The sequence below is a fragment of the Ctenopharyngodon idella genome, chromosome 7 (assembly GCF_019924925.1).
Source record: "Ctenopharyngodon idella isolate HZGC_01 chromosome 7, HZGC01, whole genome shotgun sequence".
Classification (NCBI taxonomy): Eukaryota; Metazoa; Chordata; class Actinopteri; order Cypriniformes; family Xenocyprididae; genus Ctenopharyngodon; species Ctenopharyngodon idella.
This window is the reverse complement of record NC_067226.1, coordinates 28,745,774-28,769,739: the sequence shown is the minus strand read 5'-3', so window position 1 is coordinate 28,769,739 and position 23,966 is coordinate 28,745,774. Positions and strand designations below refer to the sequence as shown.

The window sequence follows — 23,966 nt, the reverse complement described above, 5'->3', positions numbered from 1 at the left end:
GAAATAATCAAAGAAAAGTCGAAAGACAAAGAGGTGAAGGAAGAGAAGAGGAATGGAGGGGGAAAGAGTCGCTGTGTATGTCTGTGTGTGTGTGTGTGTGTGTGAGTGAGAGAGTGAGAGAGAGTGTGAGTGTGTGTCAGAGAGACAAGAGATTTGCAAGAGATGGCTCTTAAAAGAGCCGTTGGGTTAATAAGTTGTAGGAAGTCTGTATGGAGTAGTGTGGGATCTGAAGTAACTGCAAGGTAGAAAAAGAAATGCTGAATTACAATTTTTGCATATTAAATAAAAGGTATTAACAGCATGGCAACTACTGCAATGACTGTGCTTTTACTACACATATCAAGGTAGAACTACAGTTACTGCGGTAACTGTACTTAAACTACCAATTACCACAGTAACTATGGTAAAAGCATAGTAGGCTAAGCATTGCCGTTATTGAGCTAAAACTTCAAAATAGTAATAGAAGTACAGTGGTGGTCACTACTTCTATAATTCCACCAATATGAACGTAATAAACTGATCGAAGCTAGCTAACGCTAACTCTAGCGTTTAATCACCCTAGCTAGCGATATATGTTCAACTTTTTGGAACAAAACATGGTAAGAGATGGCAGATAAAATCCAGCGAGCATTATGGAGCCGATCTGATTAATACATAACATATAATGGACTTATATAGAACATTATATTAGGACATTAGGACAGCATATGACAAACTACTTACCGAGATGTGGCACGTGTAACTGCTGTTTAATATCGCGATGCTTTCCAATGGAGAGTTGGGTCACGCTTATTCAACGCGAACAAGAAATCGTACGATACAGTACGATTTAACCACGTAATTAAGTCGTGCGAATTAGTACGAATTCGCCTTGACGAGGTTGTTTTAAATGCAATGAACAAATCGTACGAATTCGTACGACCCAGCTCGTACGATTTCGTACGATTTAGCCACTTGGTTAATTCGTACGAATTAGTACGAATTCGCCGTGAGATAGGGTTGACCCATCACAGAAAACTGTGCACATTTTTACTTTCTCACAAAAACTCATTCTGTATGATTTATAAGCCTTTTGAAAAATGGGGACATGGGGTTATGTCCTCATAAGTCACCCTCTCCTTGTAATACCCATGTCATAGTACAGATTTGTGTCCTGATATGTCATACACACACACACACTCAGGATTTAAATGTCTTGTGTTATTTCTATTTGTTTTTTTTTTTTGTTTTTTCCACTGCAGTTACTGCTTCCTTGAATGACCATCATCTGTTGAAAATATTGATTTAGCCTATATAAAATAAGACAGGCAGTAAAGGCATGTCTGTCATGCAGTAAGAGAATATGTGAATTGATTGGGGAAAAGACACTTAGAGAGAAAGAAAGAGAATTTGAATTTTAAAAGCAATTTTATTAGAATAATTCACACTTCATGGATACACTTTTCGCCCAAAACTTATCTAATTATTAAGGAAATCCCCCCCAACAAAGTAGTAAAAAAAATAGCTTGTCATCAACAACACAACACTCCATTTACACTCCATTTCATCTCAAACGTTAACAGTTCTTTTTTTATAAAAATGAAAATCAATTAATACTCTTGCTTTAAGCATATTTAAGAACATAAACACTACATCTTCCCCCGACAACCTTTCAACCTTATTTGTCCTGCACATAGATGGCTAGTTTGGTCTTTCCTAAAATAAAATTCAGTCATCTCCTCTTTTTAACTAATTTAAAACCAGAAATAAAAGATATATCATAGAAAACACTTTGTTAAAGGAATTGAACAGTTTTTGCAAAAACAAAAATAAAGGCTTCAATCGCACTCCATAAAAGCATGAAAAACCATTTCTCTTTTCAGGCAAAAAGGTTATTACAAATATATATATTATAAAAATATGAATCTTATAAAAGAAGAACAAACTATAATATTTTCAAACCATTTTTAAGGACAAATAAATGCTGACAGAACATTCAAACATGTTGACAGAATTACCAGTATGATGAGCCTGTTTAAAGAGGTTAATATCAGATTGAAGTTTCTTCCTCTGTTACAGCGTACTGACTTTGATCTTCATCAGATGGAACTGTGAAATACACAAAAAACATGAATGTCCCACTTAGAAAAAGACACAGAGAGAGAGAGAGAGATGTGCTCCTGTGATCAAAGAGTTGCATCAGAGCCACACAAAATTTCCCAGAGGCTAAAATATCTTTGTCTTCACTACTGCCACACACTGATGTACCAGTCCATGTGATTCATGGAAATAATGTGGAACTCACCAGAAGTTGCGCACTCATTCCTAATGTTCATCTTGCCCATCACAAAGACATACGGCCTCATCATATGAATGACCATGTACATCTCAAGAAGCAAGGAGTGAAAGACTTCACCAGAGTGCTAAAAAGCACAGCCCTTGAAACCACACCAAGAAACAACAGAAACTCCAATGACGAGAGAAGCTCTCAGTCACCAAGAGTCCTCCATCCTCCAGCAGAGTCCAGATCGGCCACAGGACCTCCATCACAACACAAGAGCTACACAGCGACAGTTCAACAGCCACAAAACCCTGGAGCTGCTGAACATCTACTGAACATCATCTGCTCCAGACTGATGACATAACCTGCATAACTCACACACATTTATACAAATACACACACACACACACATTACAGAAAAACCTATTCATGAAATCATTTAAAATCAGTTGTTTGATTATAGGGGGTCTGCACTCTTCTACTTTTGGTAACAAGACTGCAGACCAAGACTTACTCAGCAGTGTAACAGATATGGACATCAGTATCTTTCATGAGACGTGCTGTTGTAGTAATGAGACTTTACTTTGTCCAATAGGATACAAGTAAATTGTTGTTCCTTCATTAAAAAAAAAAAAAAAAAAAAAAAAAAAAAAAAAAATCTAAAATAAAATGTGGCTGAGACTCAGGTGAAATACTTATATATGGCACAAAGACAATTTGAAACATTTGATTAAAATGGTTAAAACTGAAAATTCACCTATTTGGCTTGAAATGAAATCAGTCATAAACTAAAAATTATTCCATAGTTTTTGCAAAATAATTTTGGCAGCTGTGGTTGCCAGAATAATTTTGTAAAAAAAAAAATACAGAAAAACTGTAAACACATTTACAGGATAAACTGTAAATTTTACAGTATAAAACTGTAATTTGTAAACAAGAAAATTTGAATGTAAACCAGTAAATTGAACAATCCACACTACTACTAAAATCTGTTTTGTACCTTTAACATATACTGACAACCACCATAATAATGCAGGTGGTAAAAGAGAAAGCCACATAAAGAATCAGAGTTAATCACAGATAGCTTTTCCACGAGCTGAAGTATATACTAATATAAAGAAGGTGCAAAGAGTCATTCATGCAAACACAAAACACCATCATGGTAACCCACAACACTTACATAATGCAATAAACATTCATTAAACAACAGAAGATGTAACATAAAAACCTAATGTACATAACTGATAAAAACTATTAAGAAACATGATTTTTTAAACAAAATACTTTCAAATGTGAAGTGTCACACAGGGAATTGTGGGAATATCAGTTTACAGTTTTTGACTGTAAATTATACATTGATTTGTTCTTTTTTACTTCTAAAAATTGTAAAAATTTACAGCATTTTACTGTGAAAATTAAATAAAATGTCTAAGAGCTTTTACAGTTTTTCCTTGTATGTAGTATGGGAACTGTTAACCTATTTACATTTTTTTTTTCTTCATAGCGTTTTTACAATATTTTACCATTAAAATCACATTCATTTTTTACAGTGTATCACAGTGTAAACTTTACCTCTGTGTGTCTATATTCCATCTAATGACTCACTATTACAAAGAGCAAAGTTTTCCAAAGTTACAAACGGGCATCTTTCACTTTCAGTCCAGAGGAAATATCCTCATATGCGGAGACTTAAACGCCAGCACAGGGAGAGAAAGTGATTATGTAAATATTGTAGATAATGGCCACATACTCAATGACATCAGATTTCATTCCTCATCAAGTTTCACACCAAGAAACAGCTGTGATAGTTCAGTCAACATGAACGGAAAGCAAATGTTAAAACTCTGTACAGGTTTAGAGCGATAAATCATTAATGGCAGAACTAGAGGAGATACATTAGGTAGATTCAGTTATTGCTCCAGATTAGGAACCAGTGTGTTTGATTATTCAATAACAGATATTGATCCAAACTTTATTAATGTGTTCACAGTCAGACTTTAACTCCTGATTTCTGATCACTGCCAAACAGTGCTTTATCTGAAACCACCATGTGAAAGGACCAAAACTTCTCCACTCGAATCTGAAAAACTGTTTCCTTAGAAACTCAAACTCAAATGGAACAATTCAAAGAACACATGAACAGTCCAACTGTATTAAAAATACTGGATGACTTTATGTCCACTGATTTCACCTTAGACGTTAATGGAATAAATTTAGTAACAACAACAACAAAAAAAATTACACATTCAAAACTTTGGCGACTCTATCTAACATTGAATGGCAAAGCAAACATAAAACAAATCAACAGAAAATAAGAAAGGATGTTTGGTTTGATAATGAATGTGCAGGTCTCAGAAAACAACTAAAGAGACTTTCTAACTAAAAGCACAAAGATCCATCCAGTCAAATATTATGGCTTACTTATTCAGACAAATTACAAGTCTAATTTGTGGAAAAAAGAGCAATATATTTAAAAACCAAAGCTGATTAAATTGATGAATCAGTAGATCAAAACACTTTCTGGACCTTATATAAAAAACTTGAAAACAAAAAAACAAAAACAAAAACAAATTAGAGATATCACTCCAGAATAACACAACTGGGAAATCTTACTTTGAAATTCTTTATCAAAAAAAATTATCCAACTGACCTTAACCATCCTCAGAGTAAAATAAAGGGAAAACTAGAAGACTTAACGAAAACAATTAAAAATTATCAAAATCCTTTGGAGAAATGTATAACAATGTATGAAATTATAGAACATCTTAAAAATCTTAAATGAAAGAAGGCATGTGGAGAAGATAACATTAGTAATGACATGCTTAAACTCAGCAGTCCCAGAATGATTAAAGCTCTAGCCAAATTATTCAATCTTCAAATTATGGTCCGGTAACTTCCCTGAGATCTGGTCTGAAGGACTGATCACCCTCATATTTAAAAAGGTGATAGATTTGACCCCAATAATTATTGTGGCATCAGTGTGGGCAGTGCTTTAGGAAAACTGTTCTGCAGTATCATTGTCACATATATCTCAACACACAACATTTTAAATAGTTAAAGCACAAATTGGCTTTTTACCAAAACAGCACACATTCGAACACATCTACTCTGTTCATACTCTAATGAACAAAAACATCAAGGACAAACAAAGGAAATACAATCTCTGTACACTGACAGTAAATGTGCGGTAAAAAATCAATAATCACAGAACAGCGTTTTTCCGGCAGGGACATGGAGTGAGACAGAGCTGCAGTCTGAGTCCGACTCTATTTAACATCTACATACTCTAAATGATCTGGGATCAGTGCTGGAGCGCTCTAATGTCCCCAGCCTCACTCTACACCACACAGAGGTCAGAGGTCAGCTGTATACAGATGATCTGGTCCTGCTGAGTGAAACATTGACCTCAAAACACTGAGCAAAATGGCTCGGAGGGCTTTTTATGCTATAAAGTTACGATGCGGTCAATTAAAATTACCCATTAAAACTTGGATAAAATTATATAATTCAATAAAAAAATAAAAATAAAAAATTCTTTATATAGATGTGAAATTTGTGGATTAGTACTAAATTTTAAAAATTGGGATAAAGCTTAAGTAGAAAAACCACAAATGGCCAAAAACATTTTAGGTTTTCACAGAAGCACGTCCAATGACACCTGCAGGGCTGAACATTGAGATCCAGAAGAGATGTGTTCAGTTCTGGCATCACCTGCATCAGTCTGATCCTGATTCAGTCCATATAAAGCCCTAATCACCAATGAAACCTCACCAGAACCTCGTCCTCTAAACACACTCCCTCTTCAACTAGTCCATGAAACTCAATTCCTGACTGACTACAGCTGCAACCCCAAAACTATTATTAAAGAAACTGACAAAACCCTAAAAGACATTCATGATGAATCACTAAAAACACGTTTTGACCTCCAAAATTAACTCCAATGTTCTAAATAGAAGCACTAAATTGGCAAATTATCTATTAATTAAACATTTAAAGAAAGACAAATTCTCTTCAAATACAGATTAAGTGAGCATGATCTAGAAATAGAGAGAGGGAGATGTAAACACACATGGACAGAGAGAGAGAGGATCTGTAGACACTGTGACCTACAGCAATTAGAGGATGAGAAACTCTTTCTACTCATCTGTATTAAATATCACAATGTTAGAGAAACATTTCTCCCCAGATTTGAAACACTGATTCCATCATTCATTGAACTTAGTGATACTGAGAAAATGCCCTTCATACTTGGAGAAGATGACAGCACAGCTGCTAAATATGTGTTAGCCATTCGCAACGTTAGAGACGGTTAACTCTCTAGAGAGATCCACTGTATTTATTCATTTATTTAGATTTATTTTATTAATTTTGTTTATTTATTTACTATGCTACATGCAACATGATCTAGTCTTTTTAAATTATCTATATATATATATATATATATATTAATGCTTTGGCAACACTGTGAGCTATGCTTATAACATGATATACAGTACAGTCATGCTTATAAAGCTGAAAATAGAAATAGAAACTGAAATAGAGAGAGAGAGAGAGAGAGAGAGAGAGAGAGAGAGAGAGAGAGAGAGAGAGAGAGAGAGAGAGTTTTACCTCTCGCTCTGTAACATTTGTAAAGCATCACGACTGTCGCTAACAGATACGGACAAGCTGCCAGAAGAAAACTGAGGATGTTGAAGACAGAAATCTGACCTGAACATGACACTGAAAAACAGAAACACAAGAACATTATTGAGCAACATTCAAAAAATCAGATTCATTTCTTTTGGCTTTCAAATAATAATAATAATAATAATAATAATAATAATAAAAAAATATAATAATTTATGAAAAGTCATATTTTGACAGGAAAGTCACTAACATGTTTGATCCGATTTTATTTAAATGCTGTAGCTAAAAAAAACACTTGATTTCATTGATTTGTGGGATTTTGTTTATAAGATGATCTCATCAGATGCTCATGAATCAAATCAAATCATCTCACAGTTACAGACAGTGACTCTCACCTCTGACTGAGATCCAGCTGTGGAGTGACTGTCCTCTCTCTGTTTTACAGTAGTAGAAGCCCTCATGTGACTTTGAGACAGTAGTGATGCTCATCTCTCCTGTCGTCTGATTCTGGACCAGTGATCCGTCTTTATAGAAATCAGCGCTGAGGATCGGGGAGTTTGTAGATCGATGTAAACAGTGTAGAGTCAGAGTCTCTCCCTCAATCACAGGATCAACAGAACTCACCAGAATCACTTCACCATCTACAAACACAAGAAATACATCAGCAGATGCTAGTGATGATACAGGCTGTACTTAATCAGCCATACTTCAATTATTATTAAGATGTGGAGGGACAAAATGTTACCAACCATTAATCTGAGAAATTGATTATTTTATTCAGCAAGGATGCATTATCAAATGTGATGCATTGACCAAATTTTTTTTTGTTACAAAAGATTTATTTTTCAAATAAATGCTGTTATTCAAACTTTCTAAAGAAAAGAAAAAAAAAAAAAAAAATCAAAGAAAAAAAAAATGATCATAGTTTCAACAAAAATATGAAGCAGTGCAGCTTCTGAAGGATCATGTGACACTGAAGACTGGAGTAATGATGCTGAAAATTCAGATTTGAATCACAGGAATAAATTACATTTTATAATATATTCACATAGAAAATTGTTATTTTTATAATATTGTAATAATATGTCAGTGTTTTATGTATTTTTTATCAAATATATGCAGCCTTGGTGAACAAACATATTTCCAAATTAAAATAAAAAATAAATCCCAAACTTCTGAATAATAGTGTATTTTATTTTATTACAGAGTTAAAATCTCGATATGCACTGTGCAGAAAAAAATAATAATAATAATAATAATTCTGTTATTTTCAGTTAGTTGAAAGGGATAGTTCACCCCAAAATGAAAATTCTGTCATCATTTACTCCCCCTCAAGTTGTTCCAAACCTGTATAAATTTCTTTGTTCTGCTGAACACAAAGGAAGATATTTGGAAGAATGTTTGTAACCAAGCAGATCTCGCCCCCCATTGACTACCATAGTAGGGAAAAAAATACTAAGGGGCATATTAGGAGCTCCTTTAATACATAATCACATGACTGAATTCTTAATTCTATCCATTTTTAATCTTGGACAGATTGTTTTTTTTTTATTATGTTTCATCTAGTTGTAAGTGTGATTGGACTCACCATGTACAGTGATGTTTCGAGGATGACGTTTCTCTCCAGATTCAGACTGACACCAGTACACTCCAGTGTCAGATGTGCTGAGAGACTCGATTACACATGCAGATCCTGTTTGTGTTGAACAAGTTTTTGTGTCTTTGTCTGTGTATCTTCTCACTGTCCATCCAGCAGAGTTACTCTGATCCTCACAGCTCAGAGAGAGAGAGTCAGATGAGAAGTGTTGACTTCTGCTGGGATTGATGACCAGAGACACTGAAGAAGAAACACCTGAAAAGAAGAAAATCTCATTAAAAACTGACAGCACACGTGTGTTTGTGTAATAAAATAATCTCTAACAGGTAATAAAGTACAATTAAGATGAATATTAGCACTAAGCAGAATTGATAGTAGCCAAACAGTGAATCTATTAACATCAGTTGCAAGCTTCATATCACAAGAGTTGAATCACAGATGATCTCTTTGGTTAGATGACCTTTCTGGTTAAATTTATTCATTCAGCAGATGCTTTTGTCCTTAAAAGATGAATACGACAAAATGATTCATCATAAGCACAAAACTTTATTTTGTAATACAGTTTGAAATAAGAAGGACATTATTATGAGTGTGTATTTGATAGTGTGTCTGATCTGGTTTAGACTGAGATTTGGAAAAAAGTGAGAGCAGGTTTTTGAGGTTGTCATTGGTTTAGGATTGTTTTTACACTTTGTGCCAGAATATGAATATAGAGACAGCAATGAAATACAAATATGGATGAGCACAAACATAAACACTCACCAGTGACCCACAGTGGCTGTGTGCTGCTGTGTCTTGTGTAATAGGCTGGTCGTCCTCTCTCTGCTCTGCACGTATAAACTCCTGTGTGCTGTAGAGCAGCAGGACTGAGAGTGTAAGATCCTCCAGCTCCTCTGCTGCTGTCTGACAGATGATCATGATCTCTGAACCAGCTGAACGTCCAGCCTGTAGAGGAGCCTGAAACCTCACATATCAGAGTCACTGATTCTCCTTCAGTCAGCCACGGCTGTGGAGACACTCGCACTGCTGCCTGAGCTTCAGCTGAACAAAACATCATGAGTTACAGAGCCATAGAGAAACTGATAGAGAAGATGATCACAACAAACACAAACTCACCTGATACAGTCAGTGTAACAGCATCACTGCGCTGAGAGATCTGAGTGTTCATCAGTCCTGTACAGGTGTATTTACCACTGTGAAAGTATTTAACACTGCTGATGTTCAACTCTTGTGTTGAGCACAGACTGACAGCTTCTCTGTGTTTCTGTTTATTGACTCCACTGGTGCAGCACTCTTGTTTTGTACATCGATTGGCAGAGTTTATATTCAAGTTGTTGGTTCCCTCTATTTCCCATCTGTATGTCCACTCAGTGTCTCCTCCCCACTTTATATCACATCTGAGAGTGACTGTTTCTCCTCTGAACACTCGTTCATCAGGTTGTACCGTCAGCACAGCTTTAGGAATCTCTGTACAAACAGATTATTACATTTATTTGAAGTTTTAGATAGTCTGTAAATATTGTCTCTGATCTGTATGTTGAATCACACAGTTTTCTCTCTCTCACCTGTAACATTGACCCACAGTGCATCACTGTAGTTTGTGTAATAGACTGGTTTCCCTCTTCCAGCTCTACACCAGTACTGGCCTCCATCAGACACTGAATCAATCTTCAGTCTGTAGGAGTTTGTTTCTCTCTTCTCTGTCTCAGGGTTCAGTGTGTGTTTGTACCAGTAAAAGTCCCAGTATCCAGTGGACGGATCCATGCGACAGGTCAAAGTCACTGTGTTTCCTGTCAGTGCAGCTCCTGCAGGATCTGATGTGAGTTCAGGCTTTGGCTTTAGACCTGCAGGAGAACAAGAACAGATTCAGATCCTCAAGAGTCAGAGTTCACCTGTGTTTGACAAATCATTGAGTATTTGTCTGCAACAGTTGATACAGAAGAGAATAAGTGTTGAAAAATATGGATTTTACACAAGCATTACACAGATCTATTTAAATTCCGATTAATTATTTAAAGATCTAGTTTGCTTGAAATGTTTGCTATTATTAACATAACTAACTAAAAACATTGATATTCATATCCAGTCTACATGTATGTGTCATGGTTTAAGTGTAACAACAATCCAAACAAAGATGCGTGACGCAAAAAGACGATGAAATAACATTAAACAAACACCAGAAACTATAAAGCAATTCACACTAGAATGTAACATAAACACAAGACCAGGAACTAAGGAGCCGTTTACACGACACCGTTTTCAATAAAAAAACTAAAAACTTTTTATGTTTTGGCTGTTCATTTACACGACAACGCAAACTTGAAAACGCGATTCAAAGTGCATGTTTTTGAAAATGATACTGTTATCATCTCTGTGTAAACTACAAAAACATGAATTTGTGAAAATAGTGATGTCATGCGCATGTGTATTATATGTTCAGTCTATAGGCGTATAGTGTTTCTTTACTAAGTGACATCGCCAACTACTGGTCTGTGTCGGATTACAAATTTAAGATCTGTTCAAGATCTGCTGATCCTACATCCTAACCTAATTTCACATGAATATCTAATGTGGGCATTCAAGGTGAACACAATCCATTTACTGATTAGATCAAATATAGTTTCCGGTGAGGGATTCTGCAAGTCTCTGATCGTCCTACTGAGAGCCAAACTATGTATGAATGTTGACACAGTCTTAGTTCTCGTGACCAGCTGCTGTTTATACCATTTGGGGGTCACAGTCAGGGGTAATTTCCTGTATTGTCTTTAGGTGCTTTTGTTTTAGTAGTCACTACTAAGGCTGTGTGTAAGGTCAACACTTTTAAGGATTGCCCACTGAATGCCTATAAAATACAATGCACAACCCTTAGTCAGACTTGACGACTGCAGAGACCAACAGCATGTTCTCAATAAAGAATCCTGCTGAAGATACACTGAGTCTCCTGGTCTTCACTTCTGAGTTTCTACACCTGGTAATAATAATACAGCATTTCTAGTTGTTTTCACGGATCTGAAACGTTGAATTTGCAATATGATGAGGTCATGTGACAGTTGGAATTGTTTATTGTTGAATATTGGGATCCGTCTTTTTAGAAGGACAATGATGTTCAACTCACCCTTCACAGAGAGAGAAACAGAGCTTGATTGTGATGAGTTTGGTCTTCCACCTCTCTGTCCTCTACACCAGTACTGACCCTGATCAGACTCAGTAGCTCCACTGATAGTGAGAGTGTCTCTGTAATGCTCAGACGTCTGTAACACACTATATCTGCTGCCTTTATACCACTCATATCTCCACTTATGTGTCCACTCATGTGTCCAGTCATTTCTCCAGTCATATGTCAGACCATTTCTCCAGATCCAGTTACTGTAAGTCTCTATCACACACGTCAGATTGACTGTCTCTCCAGTGAATACAGATCTGTCTGGTGTCACAGTCAGTGTAGATGTGGGTGAATCTGAGAAGAAACACAAATGTGTTAATATTTTGTTTAAATCAACTAAATGGTTTCATGCTTATTCTGCTGATCACTTTAAAATCTTATAGATTCTGTAAAAATGATCTTATATGTTGGATCCCATACATAAATCCTATCCATATGTCCCATATATCCTATGCTGTGAAATATCTGGACAGTATGAACTTTGTCTGAGCTTTAATGTCTTTTTCTGGTCACGTACCAAGCGCAGAGTTTTGACAGAGGTGTGTTTCTGTGAATTGTTTCTGTTTTCATTTTGTTTGTTTGATTCATAACATTAGTGATCAGAGATGACTGTAAACTAGGGGTGTAACGATACCCTCATGTCACGATATGATACATATCATGACACTGAACTCACGATACGATATTATTGCGATAATATCAAAAATGTACTGTTGATTAAAATGCTAAATTTGGTATTACATTTGAGGTGGAAATAGAATTTGGTGCTGGTAACCCAACGCACAGGACAATGGTGACACCAGAATAAAAATATTCATGATTCTGAATCTGAAAATACAGAACTATTTTAGACGAATATGCTTGCACTCCATCACTGACTATATTTAAAATAACGTAGGCCACTTTTTTACTGGTAACAAAAGATATTTGGCATTATCAGAACCCACAAATATTCCCCCATTGCATTATTATACATTATACTCAACATTATACATTGTAGTTCAATGTAGTGCTGACACTAAAACTCTGTAAACTTGAATATTTTCCTCACACAGTAATTTTCATTTTGGGTGAACTATATACAATACACATTGTGACTATCCACGATAAATATTGTTGCATTTTTGTATTGCGATATACTGTGACACGATATATTGTTACACCCCTACTGTAAACTGTCAGTAAATCTTCGAGAGGTTTCATGTTTTGTTTGTAAAGCGTGTTTGTCTCTGGACAGTAATGTTTGTGTTGTGCTCAGATCTAGTTACTCGTGATCATCTCAGGTTCATGCTGCTCAGAAAGACTGATGTGCTGTGATGTCATGATGAGGCAGACTAAAATACTCTTCTTAGTCATGTGACTTCATTCATATAAAATCATAGGACTCTTTTTATGATACATTTATGGTGCTTTTGTGTCCTTTTTGAACTCTGAAAGTTCATCATGTCATTCATTATAATATCAGTGCATTATTAAAAAATATTTTTGTTCTGAGGAAGAAAGGCATATAGATTTGGAACAACATGATGGTGATTAAACGATGACAGAATTGTAATTTTCAGGTGAGCTGATGATGAAACTTTGGTGTGAGTGTCGGATAAAATAAATCTTAAATCTAATGTTTGGTCAAATGAACTGTAAATCATAATCAGGAACAAAACGATGACAAGATCGTCTGAAACTCAAAGCAAAGCTTCATTTGTATAAAGACTCACAGATTTCCAGTAAGTTCAAGCAGCAATTAAGTAATTAAATACAAAACATGTTGAGATCTCTGTGTACAGTTTCATTCTGTTTTGCTCCTTCAAATGGTTTTGAACACGAGAACAGAGAGATCTAGAGCAGTGCTTGCCATGGCAAAACTCGGCACTCGGTTGAGAGGGTGGCATGGATGGTTGCTAGGATGTTGCTAGGCTGTTTCTAGGGTTTTGCTAAGGTATTCTGAGTTGTTGCAAGGCGGTTGCTAGGGTGTTCTGGGTTATTGCTATGGTGTTGCTATGCAGTTGCTAGGGTATTCTGGGTGGTTACTAGGGTGTTGCTATGCAGTTGCTAAGGTACTTGGGGTGCTAGGGTGGCATGGATGGTTGCTAGGATGTTGCTAGGCCATTGCTAGGGTATCCTGGATGGTTGCTAGGGTTTTGCTAATGTATTCTGAGTTGTTGCTAGGCGGTTGCTAGGGTGTTCTGGGTGGTTGCTATGGTGTTGCTATGCAGTTGCTAAGGTATTCTGAGTGGTTACTAGGGTGTTGCTATGCAGTTGCTAAGGTACTTGGGGTGGTTGCTAGGCAGTTGCTAGGGTGTTCTGTGTGGTTGCCAAGGCATTGCTAGGTGGTTCCTATAGCATTATGGGTGGCTGCTAGGGCTTTGCTAGGCAGTTGTTGGGGTGTTCTGGGTGGTTGCTATGATGTTGCTAGGTAGCTGCTAAGGTATCCAGGGTGGTTGTTAGGGTGTTGATAGGCGGTTGCTGAGGAGTTCTTGGTGGTTGCTATGGCGTTGCTAGGGTACCCTGGGTGGTTGTTAGGGTGTTGCTATGCAGTTGCTAGTTGTCACAGATGGTTACCATGGAGTTTTTATAGAGTTCTTAGTATGTTTTTAACCTGATTTATGACTTAGCTAATGGTTATTAGAATGTAGCTATTCACTGCTAGCATGTGTTGGAAGTCTTGTTTAGCATGAGCCAAAAGAGCCGACCTCCATCTCTCTACAATGTTCTGATGCAGAGATACAGGTATTGCTGAACGGTTGCTAGGGAGTGGATGGCAGCTGTCAGTGGTGATACTCAATAGGCTGCTTGTCAGTATGAATGATATAAACCAACACCCATACCTCTATGACATTCGGATTTGAAGATATTCCCTCTGATCTCTTTGAATGCAAGTCTATGAAACTTGTTGCTAGGGTGCTCTATATGGTTGCTAGGGCGTGGCTTGATAGCGTCAATGGTGATCCTGAGATATTGATTGGTTGCCTGAGTAAAATAAGCCCACCCCCTTTTGTCTCTTTGACATTGTGATCCAGTTATGTTCAACATAAAATTGTAGGTGCAATCCCCCTGACTGGTTGTGATCATGATCATGTAGAGAGTTTATGAGGACAATGATGTTCAACTCACCCGTCACTGACACAGAGAGAGAAACAGAGCTTGAATGTGATGAAACTGATCTTCCATCTATGTGTCCTTTACACGTGTACCAACCCTGATCAGACTTAACAGCTTCAACAATACTGAGAGTGTCTCTGTTTACAGTGTAACGCTCAGACCTCTGTAACTTTGAACTGTTTTTATTCCACTCATATCTCCAGTCACTGTGATCAGAGTTTATCTCACACTTCAGATTGACTGTCTCTCCAGTGAATACAGATCTGTCTGGAGTCACAGTCAGTGTAGGTGTGGGTAAATCTGTGAAGAAACACAAAAAGACAGCTCTTTCAGGGAAAACTATTTTGTAAATGTTTTTCAAAACTAGTTTATACATTATTTTATCTCATATTTTATATCATATATTGTGTTTTGCTGTTGTACTGTCATTAGTTTTCTCATGTGTTTTGAGGAGGCTCCGGCTCCGTCACGTCCTCAGACAAACACTGATCAGACACACCAGCTGTGAAACTGAACTGTGAGTGTTTCCATCTCTAAACCAGCTGAATCTCCACTGAATGTTTCCTCCTCCCTGTATGTCACATGTGAGAGTGACTGTGATGAAAGATGAACACACTCACCTGATACTGTCAGTGTAACTCCATCACTGATCTCTGAGTACTGTGGGGCTTCAGTCTGGGTTCCTCTACAGCTGTACACACCAGCATGAGACTGATCCACATATGTGATTTTATATTTCTTGTCTTGTCTTGCGCTGTAATAGATCTGGTCTTGTCTTCTGCTGTAATGATCTTTATACCAGCTGTACCGCCAGACTCCTGTCTCCTGTATGTCACATGTGAGAGTGACCGTCTCTCCTCTGAACACACGAACATCAGGCTGAACACGCACTACAGGTTTGGGTCTCTCTGTGAAAAGAGCAAACAACACACTTCATATTTGAATTATTTTAAAACTCAAAGTTAGCTTTCACTGAAACAAATCTCCAAACTGAAAGAGCACTTACCTCTTACTGTTATCTTAATTGTATCACTGAGCTCTGTGTAGTATTTTCCTCTCTCTGCTCTGCACTGGTATGTTCCTCCATCAGAGACTCTCACAGAACTGATTGTTTTAGTTGCTTCATCAGTGGATTCAGGGTTTGCGTCTTTCCTCCAGAGAAACGTCCATCCAGTTGACTGTCCCATGTCACATCTGAGAGTAACTGTGTCTCCAGTGAACACTGAACTCTGAGGCTTTACAGTCAGAATTGGCTTCGGTTTATCTGTAAGTGTACAGTGATGCAGCGTTGAGTTCATTTATAGGTGTTACTGGGCATATTCTTCAGTCTTTTTATTTATTTATTTTTTGTACATTAAACTATGTCATTTATTTTGATTTGAAGGGATGCTCCCTCTAGTGGCACCAAACAGAACAGCAATAATATAGATTTGGAGAAGGAAATCCCAGTGCTTTCAATGTAGCCAAAGAATAATGTTTCAGTCTCAGGTGAGTATTAACAGGTCATGTGACAGATCCACGTAAGCTTACGGATAAGTAAACAGATAACCTTTACTTTCAGTTCTAAACATGAGGTAACTTTCAGGGTAAGCAGCAGAAAGCAACTTATTTTCTGAACATAACCTGTTCTGGTTATGTTATATATGCAATTTAACTATAAAGTACTATTTTCATATAAAACAATATTTGTTTTTTTGTTTTTTTACTTATTTTATTCTCATCTGACACATCGTGGATCTTCTAGTTCAGCCAATCTTTCTTTTGTAATGTGTACATTTAGCATAAAAAAATATGTAATTCTTGTTCACAGTAATATTGTCAAGTTTAATAAAACTAATTAAAGTTTGTAAAACTTTTTAAATTTCAAAATAATAGAACATTAAACTCTAACAGATCTTCCCTATATTAATATTGAGAAAAACACATGAAATAACACTTAATTTAAACATTTACTCTCCTTTAACAGTCAGATGCAAAGCATGCTGGGAATTAAAAATCTGCTATAACTCATTCTGTGAATGTGTGTATATATGTGTGTACATACATTCACATTTATATGGGAACATGTATGTGCAAAATGTGTACATAATAAAGGATAAAACTAATGCTGTTTTTGTCTTCATTTCTAAATATTTTATTATCAATATAGCCATACATGGTCAATGCATATATTGCAGTATATTGGAAAATATAAGCACTAGTTTCCCATGGAAATGTATTATGTAATATATCACATTATATTTTGCAGTATATTCCCATATAGTTTTTGTTCTTTAATGGTACGCATGCATCATGCTTCTTCTGTGCAAATGAGTTTGTTAAAACACTGTTGCAATGGCTGACCTTAAAATAATTTATCATAAACCAAGGTTCAAGTGCCCTACAAAAGGGAAATCTGATCACAATGGTGACTTCACATTTTAAACATTTCAAACTGACTTTAACTAGAGCTAAACCTCTAAATCTGAATGAACAACTTTTACACACAAACTTTTATAAGTGATTATGGGAACAAGTTGTTTTAATCGTCCTGTCATGAGGTATTAAGAGGTTGAATTATATCCAAAGCTGCTGTATTGTGTGTGTGTTGACTTTACATCAGTTGTGTATCTAAACTGTTCATTAACAGCAGGTGTTCATCACTAATGGTCAATCATCACTTGTAAAGTGAATCATTTAATGAACTGCATGAACAATTCAACAGCTGACACTACAAAGAGTAGATCCTACACTGCTTCAGTGTTAGTTTTTAACACCTGTGGATGAGACTCATATATACTCCAGGGTTGGTAATTTAACACTGGTGATTTTGCTGTGCTTCTAAAAATGTGTCTGACACACATAAAGCTGAAATTATTATCAAAAGAGTAACCAATTGCTATTGGAGCTTCAATGTGGACATTAATGCAAAACATCTGTTTTCTATGTAACACACATTTCATTTTGTATTAATTACATCAAAATGTTTGTAATTATTGGTAAAAACTAAATGAAACACTGATATTCATATCTAGCCTACATGTATGTTCTTTTGTATTCACATATAACTGCAGACTGTATTTACTAAAGTCAAGAGTGTGAAAAAAAGAGTGCTGATTTAAACTTGCAATACAGTCATGTGACAGTTTAAACCATTTATTGTTGCATAATGTGATCTGTTTCACACATACTATTAAGAAATGGGCAGATAGAGAATATACTGTACTGAATTTAGTAAGCAGCTCCATTCTGAACAAAACCACAGTTTCTCGATCAGATTTGTGATCATAAGAGAGAGTTTATGAGGACAATGATGTTCAACTCACCCTCCACAGAGAGAGAAACAGCAGAGCTTGATTGTGATGAAACTGATCTTCCATCTATGAGTCCTTTACACGTGTAATGACCCTGATCAGACTTAACAGCTTCAACAATACTGAGAGTGTCTCTGGTTACAGTGTAACGCTCAGACGTCTGTAACTTTGAACTGTCTTTATTCCACTCATATCTCCAGTCACTGTGATCAGAGTTTATTTCACACTTCAGATTGACTGTCTCTCCAGTGAACACAGATCTGTCTGGAGTCACAGTCAGTGTAGATGTGGGTAAATCTGTGAAGAAACACAAAAACACAGTGACTCAAACAGCTCTTTCAGAGAAAACTATTTTGTAAATGTTTTACAAAAGTAGTTTATACATTATTTTATCTCATATTTCATATCATATATTCTGTTTTGCTGTTGTACTGTCATTAGTTTTCTCATGTGTTTTGAGGAGTCAAGTTTAATGAAACTAATTAAAGTTTAAAGATTTGGACATTTGGCTGCTTATTGATGATATAGTTATCATGAAGTGGCCTGATTCACTGATATCACAATGTCAAATTTCTGAATATATTAACTGTTAATTTCATATGATTTTTTGTAACCTTGAAATACTGTGGAATCATATTATGATAACCTGATATTCTGATTTTAAGTCATTATGCAGAGAATGTTTTCAGCCGTTTTTTTTTTTTTTTTTTTTTTTTTTTTTGGAGCACAGAGCTTTAGTAGCTTGTTTTGTGACGTTCAGAGTTGATCTGAATTTTTTTTTATTTTTTTTTTTATCACCATTGTTGAGATTCATACGCTGATTCTTGATGTCTGTGTGAGTCTGCATGAACTTAAAACATTTTCTGCATAATGATTTAATAAAATTGTTTATAGTATCACAGCACTACAATAGTATTGGCATGTGAAATTAACAACTAATATTAAAGAATTTAATCCAGCGTTTCTCAAAGTGTGGGGCACGCCCCACTGGTGGGGAATAGGGACATGACAAGTGGTGCGCGACAAACGGGAGGAAATTTGGTCATTTTTGTGCTCATCTCTATTAACCTTTTGAGCGGTACCACATATGGGATTTTTATTTCTGTGCCCCTGAGAGTACGGACCCACATATGCAGGGGCGGATTACGGTGGTCAGTGGCCCCTAGACTGCTCTTTGTGTGAGGCCCCCCCTTAATTATTATGCTTTACTGGAAAAATGTATTTAGTGCCATACATGGTCCACACGCAAATAGTAAGGTTAACTGGCATACACACACACATTGAGACAGCCAATACTATGGTTTTTCTTCTACATTCCTTCAACCGGTGAACCACCACAGTAAGAAAATTACCACCACACCACACAGGTAAAATGGGAAACTGAAAATCATAATAAATCATATATAATAAACCAATATATAATACATGGCCTAATCAGCGCTCAAGCACATGCATAAAACTTGCCATAGTAGGAGCTGAGGGAGCTCCTTTCAGAGTCTGTTCCCGCCCCGATTGTAAAGCCAAATGTGATTGGTTGTAGAGAGAGTACCATTGTTTAAGAACCCTATACTTCCTTTCTAAGCCAACGAGACCATCACTTGACATTTGATATTCAGCAGTGTTTTGATCTGCCTGCATCGACACCCTTGTATGAGAACTGAACTGAGATGGATGATGACATCACTGTTTACTCCAGTGCTGATATAGATAAATTAACTAAATTAATAACTATTGATTCTTACAACGGAATGAATCGATACTGAATTTACTTAAGCTGGACAATGACACTATTTTCTTTAAGAGCTGCTGTGCAGCCAAAAATTCTATACCAGTTATCACTGTAAAGCTGCTTTGACACAATCTGCATTGTAAAGCGCTATAGAAATAAAGGTGACTTGACCAGACCATAGATATAATGAACGTGACCGCCCACAATTGTAAAGCAAAACGTGATTGGTTGTAGAAGGAGAGTGTGCTGCGATTGGCCAGTGCGATGTGGCCGTTATCTGATTGGCTGAAGTAGTCGGTGGGTGGAGTCGACCTATTTGTGGATTTGTCTGCAGTCTGACACTAGAAATGTTTCAAAATCCACAAATGCGTGCAGAGATCCACAAATGCACAAAAAGCAATTCACAAATGCGCAGAAAGCGATTCAGAAATAAATGCAGGCAGAGTTGTGCAACATATTTGTGAATATGTTTTTTATTAGCAAATCTCATTTTATATATTTGTGAATTTAATACATTTTTGTGAAACTCCTAACATATATTTGTGGATCTCATTCTATTCATTTGTGCATACGATTATTTTTTGTGAATCTTTTTACATTTATTTGTGGATCATAATCTATTTATCTGGAATAATGGAACGATTTTATCTCCATAACGCTAGAACTGTTTCAGAATCCATAAATGCGTGAGGTGATCCACAAATGCGCAGGAACAGATCCACAAATGCATGCAGAGATCCACAAATGTGCAGAAACCGATTCACAAATGTACAGGTGCACTCTTAAAACAAATGTGTTGAAAACAACACAACATGTGTTATTTTTAACACATGTTCTGAGTGTGCTCAGGGACAACACATGTTGAGTTAAATTCAACACACAAAACGTGTTATAACATGTAACACATAAATGTGCAGCTTAAGTAAACACATTGATGTGTTTTTTTGTATGTATTTAACACAACTGTGTGTTACTTAGAAATTGTTTAATATATGTTAATATAAAATTTATTACAAATGTTAGATCAATTAACAATTTGTGTACATTAATTATGAAATCTCACAGGAAACAATTAGACACTGCTCACATACTGTTTATTTGTTTTCCTTTTTAACATGGAATTAATGCACTCAAATGTTACTGACTATAAACTTGTGAAATAAGCATTTCAACACATCATACATTATAAAAAACATTCATCAAATATTATAAAACTCATATCTGTTAAGCAGTCAAATAAAACATCAAATATGTATGAAACAGTTTCCAACATATAAAGTACCACATTTTCTGAACTTATTCTCAAGTGTACCAACATTTCATTTTCATACAGAAAAAAATACATTTAATTAACCTAAAAACTGTATTCAAAGAAATAACCATTACACAATTACTGTTTATGCATTCACCTATAGGTGATCATGTTAACAAAACAATTCATTGTCAAATCTGGTCAAAACACAATGTGTTCAACAGTTTCAACCACCAACATGTTTAAACAAAATTTTGTATTTAGGAGTTACATACTGCTGATCACAAAATTATACAATATTTAAAGGTCTGTAATCTATTAAGTCACCAGGCATCTTTGCCATGTCAAAATCTTTGGTTCTGATGACATTGAAGGAAAAAAGGTGTTCATCAAAATATTTAACTCTTAAAACTCTCAGGAACATAAGTGCACATTCTCTTTCGCTTTGGGGAATAATATGTATAACTTCACCAAATAATGGTTCTCCCCTTTCATCTGCTTTTAAAGTCAGAACGTATCCTGTCCTGTATGTTGTCCACAAAAAAACTGATAGTATTAGCCACATGAACTGAACTGGTATAAGTGAGAGTCTGTCTTAAGTTTGTCAAGCAATTTGTCAGTTGGCATGGATACTGAAGATTGCACAGCCAGAAGAATTTGAAAAGTCTGTCTACAGCACAGGTCAGGCTTTCAACATCAAGTGGAAGGGCAAAAGAATCATTCTTTGCCACAATTACGTACTGTGCTTCACGTTCTAGAGAACCGATGGAAACCAACTGCGGCTGAGCTGACTTCAGGGACCCTTTCATGGATTCACTGAGCAAGGAGGTCACATTGGTACCAGCCTACACAAAAAATGAAACAATGAAAAGCATCAGAAAATGTTGCTGCATGAGAAACAATGTTGTTTATCACAAACTAACACAGTAAAAAAAAAAAGCATACCGGCACTTGCTCTAACAGGTATGAGACTGCAGAGTTCACACAGCATTTACTGCCAGCAACACTTCTCCCAGATGCCGTGGGTGGAAGAAGATGAATGAGGATCTTCAACATAGTGTAGCACAGCTCATCTTGATGAAGCGAAGATGTAGGTCACATGCAAAAGAAGAATTTAAAACAAAATTTATTTAATCATGAATTGAACATTAAAATTCACATTTAGTTTTCTCATTTAAACTAGGTTTAGAAATGTGTGCACATGCAACAGACATTGAGGCAGAAAATCATACCATCTTGCTGATTGTCGGCTTTCTCCAGCAAGTGTTGTATGTCATTTTTCTTCTCCAAGGATGCTATTTCCTTGAGCTTTGGAATTATGCTCCCTTCCCATTTCCGGATAAAAAAGTCTTCTTTGCCATCTGTGAGTTTGGAAAATTCAATGTCCATCTTCAATGCAAAAAAACAGAAACAAAGAAATATTAATATTACAATTATGAAATATAAGTTTGTGTAAAGTTCTCTCTTAGTTGAGCATGTCTATTACCAAGGTGGGCATGTCAAGAAATTTGGGATATTCCTTGAAGATTTCAGCAACAGTTAGGGATTGTGTTGTTATCCATCTCCTTCGGTAACTGAAGGTTTGTTCAACTGCACTCTTTATTGATGATGAATTCTCTGGTGACGGTCGCATGCTTTTTATCAGGGTCAACCACTCACTAGGCACAGTTTCATCTTGACTGGGCAAAGAAGGTTGCAGTGTACAATGACGACGTTTTAAACTGTACATCCGTTCGTTCTGTTGAAGCTTCTGTCTGATGCTCCGCAGTCTCATTTCTATAAAGCCACTGTGTGATGGCCCATCAAAAAAATGCTCCTGACATGAGTAATGCAAAAATAGAATTAAGTTGGAGTCAAATATACTTGAGCAGTTTATATTCACATTGCTAAGTAATTTATTTTATAATGTAAAAACATCCTTACATGTCCCTCATTTTCACCAAAGGGCACTTGAATCCTTAACGAGGGGAACAATGACACAATCTCCTTATCTAGTGCCAGCTTTTCTGTACCAGATGGATAGCTGAAAAAAAAAAAAAATTAAATAAAAGTTGCAGAATTGTCTCTAACACAAACATTGACAAACATAAAAATATATGACACATATATATAACACTTAAAGTTATACTTTAGACTGTTAAAGTTATTTATTGAATTAACCTTATTACTGTTCTATTTATAACTGTTTTATTAAATGTTTAACTTATTTAAATACAATGTCATTTAAATTTAATTTAATTTAAACAAATACACCTTACATCTTATAAACAACCACATATACTCACAATCCATGTTTCTCAACGAGGTCACTGACAGCAACTTTAACAAGAAACTTTCTAGAGGAAATAGAAAGTGTCTTTGTCTCTTCGTGTTCTCTCAGGATTGTAGGGGCTTTTTCTTCAAGCAGTGTTAGCAATCTAGTTGTGGTGCCAGTCCGAGTTACATCTGTTAAATGACACTAAGTCTACTGTTAAATGACATCTGTTAAATGACACTACTGACAAAAACATTTTATTTATTTAAATGTTTACTTTGACCACTAGTAATATAGAGAGTGAAATACATTAACGTTAATGGTTTACCTGTAATGGTTGAACACTTCCTTCTAATAAATCCTGGGTGTTGCTTGCAATATAATGTATTTGAAATTTGTCAAGCTCCCGCACTCCTGCATTCACATCAGTGTCAATGAATTCTTGAAAATCTGTGTCAAATCTCAGTATTCGATCAAGAGATACTTGTTGAGACAGCTCAGTTTTGGCTGAGGCTATCAGTTCTCCGACACTTCCAACTGTGAATAGTTTTCTCCATATTTCCTTTCCGTCTATGAAGACAGTTGCAAGCACTCTGTGTAAAATTGTTAAAGTAACTGTAATTTGTTCCTCGACATCCATCATCTAAATAAAAGAAAAAAAAAAGTATCCATATATACACCGCACAATGAGAA

At 35.9% G+C, this 23,966-nt stretch overlaps 2 protein-coding genes across 8 annotated transcripts in view; both read right to left on the bottom strand.

Moving 5' to 3' along the window:
* The window catches only part of LOC127516295 (Fc receptor-like protein 5), a 192,660-nt gene that overhangs the window by 112,820 nt on the left and 55,874 nt on the right, over nucleotides 1-23,966 (bottom strand). For 2 of the 7 annotated variants that reach the window (XM_051900781.1, XM_051900783.1), the window contains one exon: nucleotides 11,599-11,940. The exons of 1 other annotated variant lie outside the window; for it this stretch is intronic. In XM_051900781.1, the coding sequence (XP_051756741.1) occupies nucleotides 11,599-11,940 (342 nt within the window). Of the gene's footprint in view, nucleotides 1-11,598; nucleotides 11,941-14,757; nucleotides 15,046-18,050; nucleotides 18,336-23,966 lie in introns of all 7 variants that reach the window. 4 more of the 7 variants (XM_051900794.1, XM_051900797.1, XM_051900782.1 and 1 more) reach the window with 3 other exon arrangements.
* Nucleotides 21,046-23,039, bottom strand: LOC127516307 (uncharacterized). The gene is made up of 4 exons (XM_051900817.1): nucleotides 22,506-23,039; nucleotides 22,252-22,408; nucleotides 21,965-22,092; nucleotides 21,046-21,864 (listed from the first exon to the last, which is right to left on the bottom strand). Exons 1-4 carry the CDS (start codon nucleotides 22,791-22,793, stop codon nucleotides 21,511-21,513), a joined length of 927 nt encoding a protein of 308 aa, XP_051756777.1. The 5' UTR covers nucleotides 22,794-23,039; the 3' UTR covers nucleotides 21,046-21,510.

Bases quoted from the DNA above. Each gene is read 5' to 3' on its own strand.
- LOC127516307 (XM_051900817.1), bottom strand. From the start codon at position 22,793: ATGAGACTGCGGAGCATCAGACAGAAGCTTCAACAGAACGAACGGATG. The intron at 22,409-22,505 runs GTAATAGACATG...TTTGCATTGAAG, and splicing joins TTCTTGACATGCCCACCTTG to ATGGACATTGAATTTTCCAA. The intron at 21,865-21,964 runs GTATGCTTTTTT...TTTTTTGTGTAG, and splicing joins ACCTGTTAGAGCAAGTGCCG to GCTGGTACCAATGTGACCTC.